Source organism: Furipterus horrens, unplaced genomic scaffold, assembly GCF_987537825.1.
Source record: "Furipterus horrens unplaced genomic scaffold, mFurHor1.1.pri manual_scaffold_11, whole genome shotgun sequence".
Lineage (NCBI taxonomy): Eukaryota > Metazoa > Chordata > Mammalia > Chiroptera > Furipteridae > Furipterus > Furipterus horrens.
This window is the reverse complement of record NW_028327181.1, coordinates 1,263,267-1,286,443: the sequence shown is the minus strand read 5'-3', so window position 1 is coordinate 1,286,443 and position 23,177 is coordinate 1,263,267. Positions and strand designations below refer to the sequence as shown.

General features: G+C 64.0%; 1 protein-coding gene and 1 non-coding gene across 2 annotated transcripts; both read right to left on the bottom strand.

Moving 5' to 3' along the window:
* Positions 1–6,279: 6,279 nt before the first annotated feature.
* On the bottom strand, positions 6,280–21,013 carry SLC15A4 (solute carrier family 15 member 4). The gene is made up of 8 exons (XM_090292525.1): positions 20,450–21,013; positions 16,796–17,091; positions 13,491–13,659; positions 13,008–13,085; positions 12,440–12,608; positions 8,685–8,840; positions 7,715–7,873; positions 6,280–6,642 (listed from the first exon to the last, which is right to left on the bottom strand). Exons 1-8 carry the CDS (start codon positions 20,981–20,983, stop codon positions 6,488–6,490), a joined length of 1,716 nt encoding a protein of 571 aa, XP_090148651.1. The 5' UTR covers positions 20,984–21,013; the 3' UTR covers positions 6,280–6,487.
* On the bottom strand, positions 16,043–16,179 carry LOC149996706 (small nucleolar RNA SNORA42/SNORA80 family). Its single transcript, XR_016507324.1, has one exon. It is a non-coding gene; the product is annotated as a small nucleolar RNA SNORA42/SNORA80 family (small nucleolar RNA).
* Positions 21,014–23,177: the final 2,164 nt, after the last annotated feature.

The following is a 23,177-nucleotide window of genomic DNA, read 5'->3' as shown; positions in this document are numbered from 1 at the left end:
CGCTCAGACCCCGCACCCCGAGCGCTCAGGGGTCTGAGGGGTCCCGGACACACTGCCCCGGTGCTTAGCGCCGAGGGCCACGTCCAGAAGCCAACAGGAGAAAGCCCCCCGCCCCCAGCAGGAAGCGCAGGTGAGTCTTGTTCTGTTTGTTTCCATTCCGGAATGTCAAGCTCTTTTTAATTAAAGCGGAGTTGACGTACAACATCGTATCATTTCCCGGTTACAACACAGTGATTTGATGTGTATCTACCTGACGAAGTGGTCGCCGCGGGAAGTCCCCGCTCGCAGTTACTCCGCTCTGATGAAGATTCTTAATCACCGCACGCCGCCCTCTCTAGACGCCCCAGCCCCGCGGGAACGCCAGACGGACGGACAGCCGACCTTGTCACCTCTCCGCCCTCCTCTCCCGATTCCTCCGCAGCTCCGCCCTCCCACACGATGCCACCCAAGGAGCCCGAAGTCCCTTTCCTTTGGTCGCTTCTCGGCCCAGACTGCAGACTTGGAATCTTTTGATCCATCAGGAAGAGCTTTTCCATCGGAAACCATGGTCTGGGGTGTCTTCCTTGTGAAGAAAATAGGGGTGTGTTTTTTTTTCAGAACCCACGGGAAATCTACTTTCCCTATCAATATCACTAGTGCCCCCCCCCATCCTTCAGTTCTGAAAGTGATTAATTCTGCAAGGGCTTGGTGGTTTTCTAGGAGCTGAGCACAGTCGATGGGACAGCTGGCCCGTGAACACAGGCTAAATGCCAACGAGAGCCAGGCACGCTCGCCACCAGGCTGCGGGGACCCCCGTCAGGCAGGACCTCAGGCCCCGCTGGGAGAAGGGGCTCCCGGAGCAGGAGAACCGGATGCCGCCTTCACGGGGCAGCAGGTACAAAGCTCAGAAGTGCCCTCACACCTGGGCAGGTGAGCCCCTGGAACCTCAGAATGTGACCTTATTTGGAAATCGGATCTTTCCTGATGTGATCACCTGAAGGTGAGGTCACACTGGACTTGGGTGAGCACAATGTCCTGATGAAAGGGACATGCAGACACGCAGGAGCCCGTCCACGCAGGGACGGAAGCGGAGAGTGATGTGCCCATCGCAACCTGAGATGCCCCGGGGGAGGAGCCAGCCCCGCGCCCTGATTGGGGACATTTCGCCTCCAGAGCTATGGGAGACTTAAGCGTCAGCTGTTTAGGCCCCTGGGTGTGGCACCTTAGGGGACAGCCCCAGAGAGGAGAGACAAACGCTGGAGCAGGTGGGGGTGGGTCAGACACGGGGCTCGGAGAGGGTCCTGTCTCTCCCGACCTCACAGTCCTGCCACGCCATCCCCAGGCCCACCTCCTCCGAGGACAGGACACCCCGTTTCTCTGCCAGCAGACAAGTGACCTTGACCGTTAGGACTAGAGGAGACGCTGCTGCCACGCTCCACTCTCCTTGAAGAACGGGGCCTTCTTTTGTAGGAAAGAAAATATACGATCTCTCATTTTAAAGGACGATGGGCCGTGGACGCCCGGTCTCTGTGTGTTAGGGAGCGCATAAAAGTGGTTGAGCGATGGAAGAGAATAACTTGGGGTCTGCGTACAATAAAGAAATTTTATTTTTCATTATCAAGCAGTCGGGTTGGAGGGGACAGAGAGATGCTGTATTTCAGAGAGCCGGGTTTTCTCCTCTGTCAAGGACGATGGATGGCTTGTGGGCCAGTGGGAACCAGCTCACCTCCGGGGGGCTGGCAGGGACCCTGCGCAAGGACCTCTGGGGACCGGGTGTCCCGAGATGTCCCTGAGGTCATGCACCCAAGACTGCAGCTGAGCTGGTTTTTGTGTGTGCACACACACATGCGCATGTGGACACATGCACATGTGGGCACATGTGCACACGACCTGCGCAGTCACAGCCCCTACACACACACACACACACACACAGATGCTCACGCACAGACACGCAGACCCGTGCCCATCACACCCCCTTCCCGCTCTGCCTCAGCCCCTGGCAACCCCTGACCTTCCTCTGTCTCTGGACTCTCCTGTTTGGGGCATTTCATAGACACGGAGTCACACAGAACGTCAGAAGTGGGTGCCAACCCCCGAGGATGTTCAGCAGACAGAGCCGCACCCAGCAACCGGGGCACTAACGTTCAGGGTTCCCCAGGGTTGTCCAGCTCCCAGGGCCTTGGACCACAAAACAGGGCGTCCCTGCCCATCATGGGAGACCCAGTGGGGACGGCTCGGACCACCCACCACCCGGAGGAACCGGGTTCCGGGGCTCCAGGGTCCTACTCAGCCGTTTACACTGAGGGTGTTCTCGGGAAGGGCCCCTCGGGGACCCCAGAGCACGCCGCGGATGGGAACACGCGTGAAGGCAGAAGCCGGTCCTGGGCCAAGCTCTTCACAGAAACAGGAGCATTTCCCTCGGAGCAGCCGGACTTGCCCTGACACAGCCTGGAAGGGCTTCATCTTCTCGTTCCTGAACCCACCTGCTGCCCCCAAAGGGACTCACACTTCGTTTAGGGAGGCAGCCGGTCTGTGCAGAGATGGGCTGCAGCCAGTAACAAGGTTCCTTTAAGGAGGAGGTAGGCAGGTGAGGGTGGAGGAGGCTCCCTCTGCACCTGAGATGGGTTGGGGCCTGAGCTGAGGTCCTGCAGGCGGGGGCGGAGCTGAGGTCCTGCAGGTGGGGGCGGAGCTGAGGTCCTGCAGGTGGGGCCTGAGCTGAGCTCCTGCAGGTGGGGGCGGAGCTGAGGTCCTGCAGGCGGGGGCGGAGCTGAGGTCCTGCAGGTGGGGGCGGAGCTGAGGTCCTGAGGGTGAGGGCGGAGCTGAGGTCCTGCAGGTGGGGCGGAGCTGAGGTCCTGCAGGTGGGGGCGGAGCTGAGGTCCTGAGGGTGGGGGCGGAGCTGAGGTCCTGCAGGTGGGGCGGAGCTGAGGTCCTGCAGGTGGGGGCGGAGCTGAGGTCCTGCAGGTGGGGGCGGAGCTGAGGTCCTGAGGGTGGGGGCGGAGCTGAGGTCCTGCAGGTGGGGGCGGAGCTGAGGTCCTGCAGGTGAGGGTGGAGGAGGCTCCCTCTGCACCTGAGATGGGTTGGGGCCTGAGCTGAGGTCCTGCAGGCGGGGGCGGAGCTGAGGTCCTGCCAGCCCCCCTGTTCCTGGGGGCTCTGCTATGAGCCCTGAAGGCTGCGAACCCCTAACCCTGCCTCCCAGACTCGCAAGCTCCAGTCCTGCTTCCTGAGCAGCGTCTGAAGACGCCTGTCTGTGCTCAGCGTTTTCCTCCTCCGAGTGGGAGCCCCCAAACGCTGCCGCCTTCTCACCTATTAGCGTCCTCCGCCCCCCTCAGGGCTGGGGAGGGCGTGAAGCACATTGGGTTTTCCATCAGCCCTGAGCCTCACCTTGGCAGCCACCGGCTCCCAGGGAGAGAAATCGATGAGAGGTAATTAAGGACCACGTAGTATTGAGGAAATAATCACGGGGAGGGGGAACCCCACAGCAGTTCTCAAGTGCCTTGTCAGCAAGCAGACGGGAAGAGTTCTTTGCGGAAGGGGGCAGGGCAGTCCGGGGCAGGAAAGAGCCGGGCCTTCGCCCTGAAGGGGCGGGTATCTCCTGACCCTGGTTCCCGTGCGGAGAGCGAGGCGGGGGGGCCTCGGAAGCACCCGATTTCGACAGAACAGTCTGCCGTGCGCTGTTTGTTCTCACACGGGCTCCGGAGCGCCGGCAAGGGCGGGCCCCGCGTCTGCCTTTGCCGTCTGAATAAAAACGGGCGAAGCCCTGGACAGGAGCGCAGTGCGTCGGAGTGTCGTCCCGGAACCCGAAAGGCAGCAGCAGTTCGATGCCCGGGCAGGCAGGGGACGCGCCTGGGTTGCCGGCTCAGTCTCTGCTCAGGGCGCACGTGAAAGGCAACTGATCGATGTGTCTCTCTCCTCCTCCCTTCCCCTCTCTCTAAAATCAATAAGCATGTCTTTGGGTGAGGATTAAAAATTGATAAGTAATAAATAAATACATAAATAAATAAACGCAGAAGTGGTGAAGGCCCGGCTCCGGCTCCAGGCCAGATGGCGGACGACGGCTGAGCGTCGGTGTCTTGCTCTGCCAGAGCTCGGTCCCCTCTCTCCAGGAGAAGGCGCTGTTTCCGCGGGCGGGTCCCCGCCAGAGCGGCCCAGGAGCACCTGGCGGACTCCGGCCGTGAACGAGTCACCTCCCCAGCAGGCCGGACCTCCGTCTTCCCCGGGCACGCGGAGAGGAAGGTCTCAGCAGCAAGACGACCCCAAACGCGCCCGGTGAGCCCGGAGGGCAGCTGAGCTGCGGAGGACCCAGGTTTGGGGGCCTGAATCTTGTAGAGCTGGGTTTCCTTTTCTCCTTCTTAAAAAGGTCTGTGAACAGCCCCCTTTTGCGCCCCTCGGCCCCCCGGGGATCAGCCCTCTCCTCTGGTTCTCTTCAGGGCAAGCTCGGTGGCGCTGTCCCCGACACCTGTCCTCACCCCTCTGCTGGCCACGGCCTCTGGCGTCACCCCCACCCCCCGGGGTCCCCAGGTCTGAAACCTCCTGTCCTAGACCCTGGAACCCGGAGTGTTGCGTCAGACCCTTCTCTGATCACGCCCGGCCCACACGGCACGTGGCCCCGTGCTGCATCCCAGCCCGTCCTGTGTGTCCGGCAAGGACGTGTGTGGGGAAGACGGGAGGTCTGGCTGCTGGAGAAGTGACTCGTTCACGACCGGAGTCTCCAGAGAAGATGAAGATACCGTCCGTCTCTAGGAACAGCTAATGACTGTAGCCCTGGGCGCCCAACGGGGAACAGTTAGACACGGAGGTTCCGCAGCGGGCGGTCCCCGCAGCCTGCCCACAGGCCCCTCCCACCCCTGGGGCCAGGGGGCCGATGCTGGGTTTCTCAGAAACGCCGTGGTCTGCAGCCGCCCCCTCAGCTGACCCGTTTGCTGGGTCCTGAAGCCACGAGATCCAGGCCCAGAGAAGGCAGCTCCTGTCCTGTCTGAGCCGCCGGAGCCTGTTAGCACCCGCCTCCTGCTCCTCCACCTGCTTTGTGTTTATGGCTCTTCCCTTGTTTTCCGCGCTAGCTCACAAAGCACGTGTCACGGATTAACCCGCCAAAGGTGCCACTTCCCCAAGAGCAAGGTGTTTACAATGAACGTTTTAAAACACTGACTCACATGCCCTCACTCGAGCTGGAAGTGGCCATAAAGCATCGGGCCCGTTTTAACGACCGCGGGTCCCCACGGCACGTGCCCCTCCTCTAACGGGCTGGGGTTTCCCGGGGATGGGACTGTTTTGCACCAAGTGGGACAATTTGTTAAATTGCAGACCATCCATGTTTTATGACCTAGAATTTAGATGTGATTGGGGTTTCATATGGGCCCACTGCGACTTCGAAAGGACGTGCTGCTGTGCAACCTGCAACGTCAGGTACAGTTTTATGAGGTTCTGTGACGTGCCCCCATCTCCGGAGAAGGGGCTGCCGCAACCTGGGGACAGTACAGGGTGAGCCCCAGCAGCCCCTCGGACATGGAACCTTCCGGTAGGCTAAGCAGGACACGTGGCTGGTGGCTGAACTCCAGGGTCACCAACAGGAGGCTTCGTGCGTCTGTATGGAAGGCCCCTGTGAAAAGCCCCTCCTTGGCCTCTGGCTTCAGTGCACAAGGGGGTCTGGGGGTCTCGGGTGGTGGGTCCTGTTTTTAGTAACGAGCTCATGCCAAAGACACAGCAACGAGAAAGAACAGTTTATTTAACAAAACCAGAACCCCGACATGTATGTAAAATAACTGTACAAACGGCGACGGCGAAACAGTCCAGGTTTGCGTGTAACACTTAATTCCGTGGTTCCGTTCGGCTGACCCTCGCCCGGCAGCCCCGGCCGTCTGCAGGCTCCGGTGCCCAAGACGAAGTCACATGCCGGGCTCGCCAGGCAGGGTCTGAATCACTCTGACTGGCTGTGCCGCTTGAGGCAGAACACACAGACTTAAATATTTCCTGATGGACACTCTCACTCACTTAAAACAAAAAGCAACGTCAACAGCTGAAAAAGGAAGCCCAGTTGAAGCAGCAGATAAATGCACCGAGTACCGGCCCGCCCCAGACCAGACGGGCCCCGACGGAGTCCGTGCCGCGCCCGACCGCGCTGCCCCTGAGAAGTCCCCGTCTTCAAGGCAAGGCGGTGCTGACTAATCAGACAGGAAAACCAGGCGGAGCACGTGGCTGCGGGAGACGCTGCTGACGTGTGTGGGAAACACGACGAGGCCACGAACACACGTGCAGGGGCCCAGGGCCGCGCGGTCCCCGCGTGCGGGTGTCGTCGGAGCCAGCGGCAAGCGGACTGAGGTTCATGGACAGGAGGGGCCGCTCCTGCGTCCCGGCTCCAGACGCACCCGGGCACCTACCCAGTCTCTCTCGGGGAAGTGAGACCCCGCCAGCCCGGGTGTCAGGGCCGTGCAGGCACAGGGCCGGGGCCAGGAACGGAACCAAGCGTCGTCCCCAGGCGTCGGTCTCGGGGACCCGCTCGGCCTTCAGGGCGTCAGGCCCTCCTGCTGACAGGTGTCCCCGGCCCGCCCGCCCTCGACCGCTGCCGGTCGTACCTCACGGAGACTAGCAGGAAGAGCAGGAGGGTGGCACCCTGGAGGGCAGCCAGGAGGAAGAAGTAGTAGTTCAGGTGGCAGCCGTTGATGTTACCTAGGAGGTGAGAGGAGGCGCTGGGAGCAGCCCGGGGAGGCAGCTGGCAGGGTTCTACCGACTCGGGTGGGCCCTGCCTGAGGTCGGCTGGCTTATCACCGCGGCCACAGAAGGAACAATCACACAACCTCAATTCAGAAAACACAAGCATGTGTTCCCGAGACCGTGGCAGGGGGCCCGGGGGTCAGCCGGCTGTGCCAGGGGCTCTGGGGGCCGCTGCAGGCCCCCACTCCCCACACCCATCGCCTCGTCGGGACAATGAGGGGCTGAGTCCCCAGAGTGCCCGACCCAAGAGCACAGCCGGCTTGTCCCCGTCCTCGGGAAGACCAAGGCCGGGCTGACAGCCGCCGAGGAGAGGAGACTCGGGGAAGTCAGAGAGCTCTCTGAAAAATGGCCATAAGAAAAACACCAATCTCCTTGTGCAGAAAACGGGGGCAGGGGGTGTGTGTGCAAACATCCCCTTCCTGTGCTCCTGCCCCAGAAGCAGAGCCGTAACAGTGGGGCGCATTTTCTGCCAGGCTGTTTTTGGGGGGCCCCCCATTGACAGGGGGCGACTGGGCTGCACAATGACAGACACCGCACACCACATAGACGCAGCTGAGGCGTGAGCCAAGGGAAGGCACCTGCCCTTCTGGGTCCGTTTAAAGCCACCATGAATCTAGAAAGCTCTCATCTTTGATTCCTTAACGCCCAAGATGCCACCTACTGGTGTCAGCGGTGAAAGCGGTCAGGACGGCCCACGAGCAATGCTCGTTCATTAGGGAAGGGCAACGCATAACCTCTCAACTCCTTCAACAGCAGCAAATGAAACTGTCAGGACAAAACTACGAAGCCGGGTGAGTACAGGGCCAGGCTGATGTCCCAGGAGGGTGGAGGGGCGGCCAGTGTGCCGGCGTGGCCGGAAAAGGGAGGGGGCGGTGTCCCGGAACGGCTCACCAGGAAGGGGCCACTGGAAGGCTCCGCCCCGCACAGGCTTCCCCCAAAACCGCCACCAGGTCGCCTCCAACAGCACTCCCGTGACCTGCGCACCGGCCCGCTCCCCGTCCCTCCCCAAGGCGGAAGCTGTCCTTACCAAAGTCCGTGTGGTTGCTCATCCAGCCGATGGCCTTGAGGGACACCAGGGCCAGCAGGCCGGAGCCCACGAAGGACCCGACACCCGAGAAAAAGAAGAACAAGCCCATGACGGCGCTCTGCGTGGACTTGGGCGCAGCCGAGTACGCGAACTCCAGACCTGGGAGGAGGGGGGGAAGCCAGTGAGGGGCGGCCGCCACCTGGCACCCCCACCCGGCAGGGGCTACAAGCAAGGCGCTGCTCCTCCCGCTCACGGGCCGAGCCCCAGAAGCGGAGTGACGCAGGGAGCCAAGGCCTCGCTTGCAGACCAGCGACACCTGTCAGCTCACAGACCCCCCCACTGTTCACAAGAGGCTGGGAAGCCACGTTTCCCCGCAGCCTTCACTAACAGGGGTCTGGACACAGCGCACACATGCAAACGCGGAGCCTGCTCAGAGGCCCGCACGCAGCCCCAGGGGCCCACGGAGGTCTGCAGTGTCCCCAGTGAAGGGCGCTGGGGTGGTGACAGCTCACGGGCCCGTCCGCCCGTCCCACCTGGGAGCAGAGGCCGACCGCCCTCCCATGGGCTGCCGGGCCCGCATGTTCTAGCACGGCCTCTGCTGGCCCAGAGCAGCTGTGACGCCCCAAGGGAGCGCGCAGCCCACGAGATCACGTCTGTAAAGCCCAGGCCGCTGCCTGTGAGGTCTGAGCTCCAGCTCCGAGCTGGGACTGGTCTGCGCCCTCAGGCAGGACGCCCGTGGGTGGCCAGACCCAGAGGAGCCGCCCACAGGGCTTCCTGCGTGTCCTCTCCCCTGCGTGTCCCGAGGCGGAAGATGAACTTCGTGGAGACGTGGGGAAGCGGTTTACAGACCACAAAGGTGGAACCTCGGCCGGAGCCACGGACACCCGCCCCACACAGGCGTGTGCCCTGCTCCTGCCCCGCCGCGGGAGCGCCGTCGCAGCCCCGAGGCCGCCGCCCGCCCCGGCCTCACCTGCGATGCTCGCGAACACCTCGCTGACGCCGATCAGCACGTACTGGGGCACCTGCCACCAGATGGGCAGGTCCGCGGCGAAGTACACGACGTTGCCAATGGTCTGGTTGACGGTCTTCTCCTGCACCAGCTCCAGCCTCTTGCTCTCCAGGATCCCTGGAACGCACACGGCGGTGAGCAGGGCCCCTGCAGCCGGGCTGAGCGCGGGCGGTGGCCCCGCTGCCCACGGGGTCCTCCGAGGAGCACAGGCCCGGGGCCGCCGCCCGCCGTCCCTCCGTGAGGTGCGCGCACGTCAGGTCGCCGTGCTGCGCGCCTGAAGCTAAGATGGCGTGTGCGTTGGTTGTGATTGAAAATAAAACTTCATTTTAAGAAAAGGGCGACGTCCGGTGCCATAGCTGCCCCAGAAGGACCCCCGGCCCGACACGCAGGTCAGGTCACCCCTTCCTCTCGTGTTTGTATCACAAAACAGAGTCCCGGTGTGTCTGCGCGAACCCTCAGACGGCTCGATGCTCACCTAGTGGAAGGGGAGGAGGGGGCCCGGCTTGGTGCGGCGCAGGGGACTGAGCGCCCCCGCAAACCAAAGGGTCACCGGCTCCATTCCCCGTTAGGGCGCAGGCCTGGGGTGCAGGCCAGGTCCCCAGCTGGGGGCGTGTGAGAGGCAACCGATCGGTGTTTCTCTCCCTCTCTCCCTCCCTTTCCTTTCTCTAAAAATAAATAAGAATCTTAAAAAGTAAAAAAGAGAACGGAAACAGAGTTGGCAGCGACCCAGCCCGACAGCGGAAAGCACCGGGCCGTGCACTTATCCACAGGCCGCACGTTCTGAGTCTGTCCCGTGCGCTGCGGGGTGTGAGCTGACCCAGTGAGGCGTCATCGCCACTGCGGCAGCCACGACACGTGGCGACAGTCTCCCTGCACAGGCGGCCTTGGCCGTCACGGAGAGCGGGGGAGCTTCCGGGCCAGCCCCCTAAGTGCCGCCTCACCCGTTGAGCATGACGGAAAGACGTGGCAGGCAGCCACAGCAGACGCCACCGCTCGTCACAGAGCCGAAGGGCGCCATCAGCGCGTGCAAGGCGGCCACTTGCAGGACCAAGCTCTCCGGCTCACGACGTCAGCCAGCCCTGTCTCAGAGCGCGCTCACTGCCACGAGGCAAGACCGCCGCACACGCAAACCACGCGTGCTCGGAGCCGCGTGAGGACGGGCAGGCGGCAGCGCGTGCCTTCGAACCCTGGCATGGGAAGGGTCGGTGAAGGTGACCAGGGCGGGGACACCGGAATCTGTGCCCTGAGCCGCGTGTCAGGAGGGCGTCCGAGCAGAGAAGAGGCAAACCCAGCCCCGCACGGCGTCCACTGCCAAACAGGCCCCGAGGGAAAGGAAAGGGATTTCTCAAGAACTGAGAAGCAGAATCACAAAACAGACCCAGTGTAACAGAAGGAATTAGTATCTTAATTCTTCACTTGGAAAACACAGAAAACGGTCAAACTGATAAAAGCCAAGAGGCACGTCTCTGGAGCGACCATGAAACTCGGGGTGCTGGCTGGTCCGCTGAGAGCCAAGCGCCCGCCCAGGAAGCGGGATGAGGAAGGAAGCCCGGAGGGCTGGCTGCAGGGACTATTTTTACCCCACGGGTGCTTTCCGTGGAACTTGGTCAGGTTACGGAGTCCCAGCTGCGAGGCCAGGGGCTCCTCCGGCTTTCTAGCGAAGGCCTGCAGCCCCCGGGCCGGACGAGGGCAACCCTGCGAGCGTGCGGGGCCGCCGGCTCCTCCCCAGAGCTCCTCGCCCTGACACGGAGCAGGACCGATGCCACCCACGGACAGACGGCACGTGTGCTGAGTGAAACCACAGATTTCAACAGAACCCGTAAAACTAGGGCTTATTTTTGGAATCACAAAATGGTTAAATAGCAGGAAGTTACATGAAATAAAACATGAGCAGTGGGGGGGTCACAGGCATGTCATCGTCTTGGAAAACAGAGTAAGACGCCTGAGCAAAAGCCAACATTCTTTTCTGCCAAAACCACTCAGAGACTTGAAGCCCTTTGTGAGCGTGTGTTTTAAACTCCGAGGCTGCGGGGGCCCCCAAAGTCGGGAGCGGGAGCAGGAGCCGCCGCGATGTCGTGCCCGTCTGAAAACAGCTCGCCGACACTCGGAATGTGGAGGAGTCTCACGTGTGAGCACCCAGAAGCACGCAAGGCGGCTAGAGACCAACCTGACGTAAAACGCAGGGGCCGAAACGGAGACGCGTAGGAGACTGTGCAGGGCACCATCAGTGAAGTCAGAGGGGAGGCCCCAAAACGGGGAGAACAGGCCTAAGGTAAGGCTTTGACTATACTAACCTATCACATACCAACACGGGAAAGGAAACGCCGTGGGAAACGGGGCGCGACACGCACGCTGCGCACAGAGCGGGGTGGCCGGTGGCTGGGGAGCCCAACTCCGTCTAAAAAGCTACGTTAAGGCAGAGCTGCACCCGCGCTCACCCCGGGCTGAGGGACCCAGGGACAGAGGTCGGCCCCGGCCCCCAGGGACAGGGAGCAGAGCAGGCCCAGGGCCTGGGGCGCCCCCATGGCTGGTCCCCTGCCAGACCCACAGAGCCTGCCCAGCCGCTGCTAAAAGGCTCCCAAGCCCAGAACCTGCTAGAAACGCCCGGAGACCACGCCCACCCCCTTTCCCCGGACAGAGAACAGGTCTCCCCGCCTGGCCTGTGCCCGGCGGGCGGGGTTCTGGTGCAGAGAGTGCCCCCACCGGGAACAGTGGGGCTGCGGGGCCCACGGCAGGCGCTCAGGGGAGGCGAGACAGATGCCGTCCAAGGCCCCAGCTGGGCTGCAGGCGGCCTGACCACCCCGACTGCAGCGGCTGCCACTGCGTCCTGTCTGCCCAGAACGACACACAAGACAGGTGCCCACTCCACCCAGACACGGCCGCTGATGACCGAGCCGATCAAGAGAAACGCAGCTGCCTTCAGGGGCGTCCCAGCCCCGGAGCCCGGGGACTCGTCCCTCTCCGTCCGTCAAGCCCCCCGGCGCTACGCGCACTCCCGCGGTCAGAGGCGCTGCAGGATACTAGGTTCCGTCTCAGCGCGGCGGACAAGAAACCCCTCGTGGGAGCACTGACGTGGAGCTGGTTCAGGAATATCAGCTTTCCTTTGCTTGGTACGACACAAAGCTCTCTCACGGGCCAATAATTTCCAAATGTTAATGAAGGAAGAAACCCAAGTGAGCTGGAAAAGTCAGCCACACTTCAGCTTTGTAGCCAAAGACATTTCAACTTAGAAGAACTACGGAAGCAGAACAGGCCCTAATGGGGTGGCCCCCACCCCCTGGGCGATGGACTACCAAGGGATCGGTCAGTCCTCACCCCCTCCTTTCCCCTGGGGGCCGAGGGCCAGGCCTGAACCTGGGTCTTATGAAACCCCCGCCCCCAGGAAACGCACAGGGAGCTCTGAGGGACGCGCCGAGGGCCGGGCTCACTGCCGAATCCCAGGGCCGGAGTCGCCCCTGCGAGAACGGCACCCCCCTTTACCGGCGGGGGACCTGCACCTGCGGGCGGAACAAGCCCCTCCCCGCCACTTCCATGGCGCGGTTTTACTCCTAGACAAAAAATGGCAAACCTTTAAAGACTCCTGAACTTCATGCTATGCAAAGAGAGCGACCCACGTGTGACCTTGGAGCCCTCCCAGGAGCCCCAAGCCCGAGGGGCCGTCCCTGCGCCCCGCGTCGCCCACCGCCACCCGGTCAGCCCGGGGCAGCCGCGCTCACCGGCCGCGAAGGCTGAGCACATGACGAAGAACATGCCCACGGCGATCCGCTTCAGGGGCGAGGGCAGCAGGCCGTGCCTCCGCAGGACGGGGTCCACCAGCCTGTCCTTGATGGGGATGAGCAGCAGGATCAGCAGCGCGTCGAACATGGTGAGCCAGGCGGCCGGGACCTGCGGCGACACGCGGCAGCGGTTACAGCCTGGAGGCGAGCGGCCACCCCTGTGGGGGGGGTCTCCCAGGGGAGCTGACTTCTGGTGCATTTCCACAAAGGCCACCCTCCCAGGGACGCGGTCTCAGGAAAGACCCCTGAGACGACTTATGTCTAGATGGACGGGCACTGACTTTCCTGCACCTTCAGGGGCAGCGTCGGGTCAAAACAGCCCTTAGCCAGCGTGACCCAGGAGGTGCCGTGACCCTGGAACGTCTCCAGGAGCAGTGACGCCCCACTGCGGTAAGGACGCCTTCCGCTGCGCCAGCTGCTAACAGCCTGCAGGCACCTACCAGGACGGCCCGAGGAGCCCCTGTCCTGGGCGCCCGGGACCGTTCCCGGGCCACCGCGCCCCCCTCACCGTGTGGGTGGTGGCCGTGATGCTGGAGATTTCCGGGATCCGCAGGTGGAGACTCTGTAAGACGTACGTGGTCTGCATCTGGGTGTGGAAGCGGCATCGTTACGGGCGAAGGGCGGGCCCGGCCTGGCCGCCCTGTGGTGACACCCTCGGGGCGAGGGTTTGAAACAGACAAGTCTGTTCTCTGAGCGCCAGACACGTGCCTGGAGATCAGCCTTGAACAAGAACTGAGAGTTTCCCATGAGAACTCGGGCGGAAAGGTGGGGCCTGGAGAAACCAGGGGACCCACTCCCGGCTGCTGCTTTGGGGAAACTGTCAGCACATTTCAACCAGCAAAACTGAGTGCGTAACTAAAAACGGGATTCCGAGATCCTAGCGTCTCACCGAGAGGAAGCCTCGCCCCTCCGGACTCAGGGACGGCCAAGGCCCCGGCCGGGCTCGCGCCGCGTGGGAGGCAAAGGGAAGGAACCTGCTGTCGCCACTCACTTGAAAGTACACTGTCCAATAAGGTATCAGAGCCAAGAAAACGGGGACGATCTTGACCAGAGCACGCACATCTTCCACTTTGTCCTCGGTGAACGGGCCCCCGCGAGACATCTTACATGAATCAAACAGACTGTGTTTAGAGGAGCGCGGAAAGGCGCCGCTGCCTTCACTTTGGGAGACAAAACGGAGCAGTTAGTTCCCTTCCGGCCGGAGAGCAGGTCCTTGGTCACAACTTAACTCAGGAGGTGGGGACGCAGCTGGCAGCACCGAATCTGCTGCCACCTCCCTGCCCGCCTGCTGCCAGGACACCAGGCAGACCACCAAGGCCACCCCCGACCAGCACAGGACGCCAGCAGCTCGCAGGGGGCCCCGGGGCTCCCCCTGGAGCAAGGCAGCAGCACAGGGCGCCCCCGAGCCACACTGCCGGTCCCCACGCCGGCCACGCTGCCCTGCACTGGCTGGGCTTTCCATCGGGTCACCTATCCAGTGTCACGGCCGACCACCAGCACCGAGGGGGTCCCTGCATACACGGCACCGGTGCAGCCACTGCGCGGTCGCTGCTGTGCCGTGCGGGGGGCGTCCTAGCAGGCAAACCCATCGCCCCCGATGCACGGGGGCCAGGCTGCGCTCGGGCGGGCTGGCTGGTCAGCGGCTCGGGCCTTCCCGTCCCGGCTCGTGTACAAACAGCTTTGCTCACTCGCTTGCTCTGGGTCCATTTCATTCTTTAGAAAGTGACCGGGTCCCAGGGAACAGTGCTGACACCTTCTCTAGCCCTGAAATACTTTTAATGTAGGGACCGGCTCTAAGGGCTGTGGAGGCAAAAATAGAAAAAAAAAGACACTGTTCTAATTACATACTATTCTCTGAAGCCAGAACAGCCAGGAGACTCTTAGTGACCGGTCTGGGGACCTGACCATGAATGGCGGCCGTCTGCTCTCGGGTCTACAGGCTGAGGGCCCATTACCTGAGTTAGCAGCTCCTCTAAATCACTGTGTCCTATAACGTTATCATTTTAAACCTGAACCTTCAGAGTAGGTTGAAAACAGAAAGCTGTAACTTAACATTTTAGCCAGATCCTGGACAGAAGAACTAAGTTTTATTGAGCACCTACTATAGCCCAGTCCTGTTCTATCTGGGTATTGGGGTACACGAATAAATTTAAAAGCTGATATTCCTGTGCTTAGGCAGCTTTATCTCTTAGGAGAAATAATCAGGAAAAAACACACTCAAAGTGAAACTCTAAACTCCAAAAGTATGATTCATACTTTTATGTGAAAACATTCATCGCTGTTGTAATTTGGGGGGAAGAGGAAGTCATAAGAGGAAACGTAAAGTCCTTCATAACCCACACGGGTCCTGCTGGGGACGTACTGCATCGTTCTACCTGTGTGCTTTCTACACACGTCTAAGTGGCAAATAACAAATCCACGTTCTCACAGAGACTCGCTCACACCGGCTGCTGGGACACCCACACGCAATCTCAGCGCCTCATTTGCAGCCCACAGGGTCCCCCGTGTAGCGTGGTCACCAGGGACACGAGACACAGCGCAAGCACCGAGGCCCACGCACTCACACACACACTGTCCCGGGATGCTGGGCAGACGAGCTGACCAGACCTCTCACTGGAAGGCAGCACCAAACCATCCTCACCACGGGCTGCCCAGACCAGAGGGAACGGGGCCTGGCCAGACGCGCCGGGGCGTGCGCAGGGCAGGGACAGCTGAGGACCCTCCGGACCAGGGGCTTCTCTCAGGATCGCCCGCTTCATCCTAACGTGCCCAGGAAGGCCCCCAAAATCTACGTGAAAGGGACCTCAGGTGCCTGAGTGTCACTGGTGCACTAAACCCCCACACAGCCACTGTCCCCATGAGGCTGCCTTCACAGGGCGAGGCTCGCGAAGGGAATCCCGTCCAGACTCCACTGGGGGGAGGGCCCACTTTGTGCACTGGAGCCAGCCTGGCCACGCGCCAGGACGCGCTGTGGAGGCCGAGCGCTGTGACTTCTACATGCTCGCGTGGCTGACCGGGGCCTCGAGTGTGAGCCGGAACGCCACACGCACTAGGCCAGCAGAGCAGCCAGGACAGCCGGGAGGCCGGGGGTGCCCCGAGGGGCCCGGGCGCAGGGCCACAAAGGCCGCTTCAGCTCAGCTTCCAATCTGCCCCGTGGGAGGGCACAGACATGGTCAGGGCTCCAAGGACGGGACCAAACCCACGCAGACAGGCCCGAGGCGCAGACATGACACTGGCCTGAGGGGCAGACGTGCCTGCACGGTCATCTCGGGCTCAGGACTGACCCCCGTCGGGAAGACCGACCCTGACAAAAGTCTTCCCTGCGGGGGCGGACTAAGCCAAGTCCCCGGGACTTCCCTGGGCCGAGCTCACTCTAGGCCCTGACTGCACTGGGTGACGCAATGGAACGAAATTGTCACACACCCAGAAGGGGTGCATTTTACTGCATGGAAATTATACTTCAATAAACAACCAAAGAAAAATATCCTGAGCACTCTTCTTGGGTTAAGTTCTTAACTTTTCTTTTTCTTTTCTTTTTTTTCATACTGTACAACCTCCTTCAGTGCTCGCGACCCGCAGAGAAGAAGGCTGGGCAATGGTTCGAGGCTGCAGTGTGCTCTGGCACGGGCGTACTCTGAGAGGCCCACAGAGAAGGGCCCACCATAAGTCCATTGCCATGCTCTTAACTTTTCTTAATGAACCTGCATGCGGACGACTGGCCACCTGTCCCACTTTGCCCAGGGCCACGGGACTTCCCCGGGACATGGGGCTTTCAGATTTAAAACCCCAGCCCACGGGGCTCTCAGGGCTCACACAGCGAGTCCTGCATGGACGGGACGAGTGGCCCCCATGCTGCACCCCCTCGGCCACAGTGGCTGCAGCGACACTGCACAGGATGCTGCCCCCAGTGCGGGGTGGCCGCTCACCGTGGGCAGAGGGGTGACTGCCTGCTGGGCCTCCCATCCCAAGGGACCCCCGAGCTTTCCAAAGGAAGAGGGACGTGCAGGCATGACTGTGGCCCTGGTGCCCCGCACGTTTCTGCCCTCCCCGCGTCCGTGAAACTGCGCAGCCGGAGCCCCCGCACCCACAATGAGGCTCGTGTGCAGGTGGGAATGAAAAGCATGCTCGGGTCAGGCCGTCCGTCCGCCTTTCAGGGGAGACGACGCCCCGCCCGCTGCGCGCCCCGACATGAGGTTCGGGACAGGAGACGTGTCCCCTACCTGGCCACGCCCTGCACACGACGGACGTGGGCAGGGGTTCCGACGACCGGGCCTGTGGCGGGGACGGAGCACTCACCCGCTGCGGCCGCCCTCCCCAGCGCACCTCTGGGGGCGGCAGGAATAGGCCAGGACCCTGAACATGTCACTGAAGGCACTGCCGTCGGGCGGCTTGCTGACGAAGACGCTCTGGCCGCAGAGGAAGATGAGGAAGGCGACGCCGATGCAGACGGTGGGGATGGCGTAGCCGGTCACGAAGCTCACGTTCTGCTGCGCGTAGGCGATGCCCCCGAGGGAAAGGATGGCGCCCAGGTTGATACTCCAGTAGAACCAGTTAAAGAACCTCCGCGTGGCCTCCGGCCCCCGGTCCTTCACCTGCGGGTCACGGGGAAGAGACACAGACCTGCGGTCACCTTCAAGGACGAGAAACACACCTGAGTTTCATAATTAGAAATACAGTTATAGAATAACTGCGGTCAGCGCGGCCGTCAGGAACACGCGTGACCAAGCTGGGGCAGGTGCCCGCAGGGCCCGTGGAAAAGCGCCGGCGCTGCCCTCCCGCACAGTCCGGGCTCCGCCAGCTTAGGTCCGGCCAGTCCCTGTGGACCGGCTGCTCCCGACACACAAAGGCCGACTCACGAGCCCACGCCCCAGGCCTAACCGCTCGTCAGGGGACTCGTAGGAACAGAGAGGAAATCACAGACTGCAGCTAACACTGCGGCCGTCGCTGCGGCCAGGACACGCTGACAAGGACAGAGGTTCCTGCAAGACTCGGGAATCCCTGATTTCCCGAACGTGGACCAGCGTGGGCGCGCGCCACCAGACTACTCACTCCAACGGAGCTCGGGCGCCGGACCGTCCTCGCGGGGCAGGCCCCGCCACACCCTCCCCCAGCCAGGGCTGCTGCCCCCGGGAACGTCTGTCTTGCCCTCGCACTCCACACCCTGAGAAGGCCGCACAATCTCTGCCCCAGCAACGGATCGGAATTCTGACTCTCCGTACAAATGCCTCTCCCGAACGACAGACGAGGCTTTTAACAGGGGCCCAAAGCCCCGGTTAGAACACCCCAAAGAGCCCCCGTCGAGCAGTGCTGGTACCTGCCACGATGCTTGAGCCTCTGCGTTTCAGTGTTGGCAGGGGCTACAAGTCGCTCTGAATCAGCTGCGTCCCACACTGAAACCGAGGTCTGAGACAGACGCGTTCCCAGCAGGAGCCTGCGCGGGGCCCGCCCACGTCGCCCGCACACAGGAAGCGGCGCCTGCAGGGCGTCTCCATGTGCTGGGCAGTCACGCTGTCGGGGTGACAGACCAGACCAAGAAAAACTGCACCCAGGGAAAGGGTTACAGAGAAGACATAACTAAAGCTGTAAGAACAAGTAATTGGGGTGGGGGGGCTTAAAGGGGAAGGGGGCCAGAGGACATAGATCTAAGGTTACTGCGGACAAATTCACGACTCGACCAACTGGCAGCAGGGCCGCCCACCCCCGCTCCGACCAGCCTCTGCAAACAGCGTGAACAAACCAGCCCTCAGGCTCACACCCCGTGGACGCCTGCCACTCAACTGTCTCCTTTATGCTTATCGCACTGATTTCAGAGAAGACGAGAGGGAGCGCGTGCGCGAGAGAGAGACATGCTTTGTTGTTGCACTTGCTGACGCATCACCTGCTGAGTCCTGAAGCTGCCCTGCCCGGGGATCGAACCCGCAGCCTCGGCGCATCGGGACAAGGCTCTAACCACCTGAGCTCCCAGCCGGGGCCGCCGGCAACGTGTTTACACGTCCAAGTGTCATCCACCAAACCTCGCTGCAGAAACCTCGGCCTGTAACTGAGGCCCCAGCAAGCACAGCCCAGTCACTTGGGTAACAAAGGGGAAGTCGCTCCTGCACCAGCAAGTCACATGCCTGGCGCCTCGGGGCCCTGGACGGACAGGCCCGCAGCCCCCTGCACGGCCAGCCCCATGACGTCACCATCCCTGCCCTCCACCAAGGGCAGGCCTGCTCTTCCTGTGACCGCTCAGGACAGACACGGCACTCCGGTCACAGATGCGCCGGGACAAGGTCAGACGGGTGTGCCGTGAGTCACTGGCTGATACGTGAGTCACTGGCTGATTCGGAAAAACGCCTGCACGTGCCCAGAGTGTGACTCTCCCCTCCAGAGAAAAGCATGTCATTTGCTCCCTTCACTGGCAAAAGCGTGTCTCCTCCTTCAGGTCACCATCTCCAGTCCTCCGTCCGTCCACGAAGAGGGACTGTGGCCGTGGAGAAGGTGGGACGCTGGGTGTGAGACGGGGCTGGCACGTCCACAGCAAGACTGAACCCCGCAACCCACGCCGCTGTCGCCCCCAGTCAGCCCACGGGGTCTCCCGGAGGCACAGGCAGCACCTCTGTACCCCCACAGCTGCCCCGCGGGAAAAGGGCCGGGGGGGGGGGGGCACAACGGCCTGTCCCCGAGCAGCTGGCACTGCGGGGGCTGCGGGCCGTGGCGGGGGGAGCCCCTGAGACGCCCGGCACACGGCACCGGCGTTCTCCTGCTGTGGCTTTGTAAGGGGCCGCGCGTCCCTGGAAAACCCGCACCCCGGAACGTGCGACTGAGCGCTTTCCGCCTGCTCGTGGGGCCGTGGAGCCACATCCACCCACCAACGCGGCCGTCCCGTCCCGCCCGCCCAGCCACCAGGCACCACACGAGACACGGCAGGAGCAGCCCCACCAGTCGGGGGCGCGCAGACGGAGAAGCTCCCCTGCCACCGCCAGTGGGAGAGCAGTCGCCACCCAGCTCGGGGCCGTCACTGCCGGCACCCGCCCCGCACCGACGGTCACGACCGTCACCCCGTCACTGCGGCGTGGCCTCGCTGTGGCTGTGACCGAGGACACCCAGCTGTGGGCAAAACGCAGTCGGCAGCAGGACTGGCTCAGCCACGTGAGCGCCGCCTCGCCTGCCGAGGGGCCCCCGTCACAGCAGGGGCGTCGTGGGGACCGCGGGGCTCGGCCGGGGCCTGCTGCAGAGGGAGCCACGCGCACGGTCGGTCACAGCACAAAACCGAGGCGTCGGCTCCCCGCTGCTCCCTGTTCCTCCGACACGTTTCCTAACCCCGTGCAGCCCGAGCCTCCCGCCCGGCGAGTTCCCTGCCCCGCACCCCCACACAGCCCGGTCCCCACGCGGGAAGGGGAGCAGGTTCGGCGTGAGCGGCGCTCAGCCGTCACAGCTGCGGACCTGCGCCTCGGCTGGGCCCGGGGACGCAAACCTGAACTCCATAACTTTCTCCGTCGCAAGACCCGCTTTCCTGCCGCTCCGGAGCTCAGGGCCCGGCCTCCGCTCAGCCCCAAACAGGAAGCGGGCCGCGGCCACGGCCTTCAGAAACGCAAACCGGGTCGGGGCCCTCCCGATGCAACTCTGCGCCGACTCCCACGGACAGGACGCGGACCCCAGCCTCGTCCCCAAGCCCCGCGGGCCCGCCCGTCCCCACCGCCCCTTCCCACTGCGTCCGGCTGTCGCTGGAAACGCCTCCGACAAGCGACCCCGCGGGAGTCTAAGGGGCGGCGGGGGCGACCTGAGACACCACGCGGTGCGACAGGAGCGCCGCCGTGGCCGCAGCAGCACAAGCGCCCCCTCGCTCCCGGCGGCCGCAGGGCCTTTGCACGGCAGACCGCGCGGGACGCTCCCCCCACGCTCCGCAGGGGTCCCCGCCCACGGCCGCAGGAAGGAGGCCGCCCCCCGCAGCCCCGACCCCGCGCTCACCTGGTCGGCGCCGAAGGGCGTGATGTTGGCCTTGACGGCGCCCACGCCCAGGCCGACCACGGCGAGCGCCCCGAGCGCGGCGGGCGCACAGTAGCGGGCGGGCGCGTCCAGGCAGGCGGGCGCCGAGCAGTTGCGGACGCGCGTGGGGCGCGGGGCCCCGCAGAGCGCGGCGCGCGTGGCGGGCGCGGCCAGCAGCGGGAAGGCCAGCATGCCGAGCAGGTAGAGCGCCAGGCTGAGCAGGATGGCGCGCGCCCGGCCGAGCCGCGCGTCGGCCAGCCAGCCGCCGAACGGCGACACCAGGTAGGTGAGGCCCATGAACAGCAGCAGCGCCTGGCTGGCCTGCGCGCCCTCCCAGCCGAAGGGCGCGCCGTTCAGGAACAGCACCAGGTTGGCCGTCACGCCGTAGAAGGCGGCGCGCTCCAGCAGCTCCGTCAGCAGCACCGCGGCGCACGCCAGCCGCCGGCCGGAGAACGCCGCCTGCCGCGCGCCCAGCAGCGGCGCCCGCTCCCCCGCGCGCCCGTCCGCGCCCTCCATCTGCGCGCCGGCCCGCTCTGCGCTCGCACGGGCCCCGCCGGCGCCCTTCTCGCGAGACCGGCCCCGCCGCCCGCCCCGGCCCGCCCCTCGAGCGCCCTCATTGGGCAGGCTCGCTGCCGCCCAGCCCGCCGGGAACTTCCGGTGCCGCCCCGGAAGCGCGCGGGAGCGGTGCCCGCAGTTATGCCGTCGGTGGGGCGCGCGGGCGGAGGCGTGGCCGGGGCCGGGCTGGGCAAGCGCCTGCTGAGCCGGGCCCTCCGCGGTCCCCAAGCCGCGCCAGCGGAAACCCGGGCTGCTAGCGGGGGTGCGCCCGCCCCACGGCAGCCCCCGCTCCGTGCGCCCCTCCCGGCGCTCCTGCCCCGGCGCCGCGTCTCTGCCGGGCCCGCTGCCACGTGGGCACCTGCTGCTTGCACGCGGGCGCTGCGCGGTGCTGGCGGCCCCGGGAGCGCCGTCCCGGCCTCTGCTCGCCGCCAGGGGCCACCTGCGCCCCGCTCCTCGGGTGTCTCCGCGGCCCCCGCGAGAACAGGGGGCGGGGCCCTTCTCCTCTCGGTGCTCAATCGCCCGCTGGTACCCACGACGGCGGCCGCCGGGGCTTCTGCGGGAGCGGGGTGTTCGCACGGCGCCCAGCGGACTGGACGCCAGCGACCCGAGCCCGCGACGTGGGCGGCCGTCTCCGTGAGGCTGCCCCCCAAAGCGAGCCGACACTCGGGAGGTTCACCTGTACATCCGGGCGCCCTGCTGTGAAAACAAGACCGGAGCTCCGGCACCGCTGGGACTCGCGGCCGCCGTGACACTGGTGACGGCCCCCCGCAGGGCCGGGCCTCCGCCCTGGGCGGCAGGGAGCGCGGCCGAGCTGTCCCGGGCCTCGGCCTTAGTAAGGCCCGGCAGCTCCCGCGGTGCCTCCGGGAACCCTGGGCCTGGAGGGAGTCCAGCCGCGTTGCCGCGGAGCCTTGAGCGGGGGTCCCGCTGCCCCCGCACCCCAGCTGCCGGCCTGGCCCGCCGAGCCCCCACCCAGGCCGCGGAGCCGTGAACGAGGGGAACTGGCTGTTTTGAACCTTCAGGTCCTGGGGAGGCTGACACCCGGCACCCGCCTCCCGCCCACCGCCGCTGGCCGCTGACCCCGGTGGCCGCCGCTGCGGACGGGCGGTCCATTCTGGGTCACTGACCCCCCCCCCCCCGTCTTGTTTTCCTTCTGATAAAGAAATTGTGTCCACGCGGGCAGTGCCCGGCGCAGGAGCCGTGGCTGTTGGAGCTCCGGGAGTTCGCACTGAGTAGAACGGAAACTCCTGTCCCTCCGCCGCCCCCGCCACACTGCAAGCGCCCAGCAGGCACGGGTGACGAGTGACTGCCATGTCGGACGTCACTCCGCCGGCGGAAAGGCCCGTCGGGCAGCCCTGCTCTGCTGATGTGCGGGGGGCAGAGGCGGTCACCCAGCCAACATCCACCCCCTCCCCCTTCCGACTGGAACCCCGACGCCACTCGGGTTTATTAACACCTTGTCCTCGCCCCCCCTGCGCCCCACCAGCCGCCCAGGTAGCTGGGAAGAAACTGACTTCACGTCCGTCTCTGGGTCTGACTAGGAAGACGCGTCCTGCTCTCCTGCCTCCTGACAGGGACCAGTTCAGGAGCCCAGACCACCCATTCAGGGTGGGACCCCCCCCACCCCGGGGTGGCGGAGGAGACCGGAGACCCGAATGGGTGCAGACAGGCTGGAGGGAAGGACTGCAGGAGAGACGCGTCTTCCTTCCCCGCAGGGCAGGGGCCCAGAGCCGGAGACGACCTGGTTTCGGACAAGGCACCAGAGACTCGGGGGGAAGTCAGATAACAGGCCTCTGTTGTTCAGGCCGCTCTACTGGGTTTCCTGTTACTTGTAGTGAAACCCACCTGTTGATTCTATCGAAAAAGGAGGAGAGAAAAAGAAAGCCCAGGGGAGGGCAGCTGGATTTCCCCCTCAGACCTGGTGCAGTTTGCTCTCAGGGCTCCCCACCTGGCCCTGTCATCGGGGTGCTGGTGGTCCCTGGGCTCAGCCCCAGCAGTCGGATAGTCAAGACTTAGTGTGAGCTGGCACTTGCCACTTTGCTGGGTACACTTGTGCCTGGAAGTAGTTTATGAGTCTCTCCTGGTACCCAAGTCATCAGATAAATAAATGGCCTCAGGCACACAGCAGGTGTCCCCAGGACGGGCAACATCACACTTC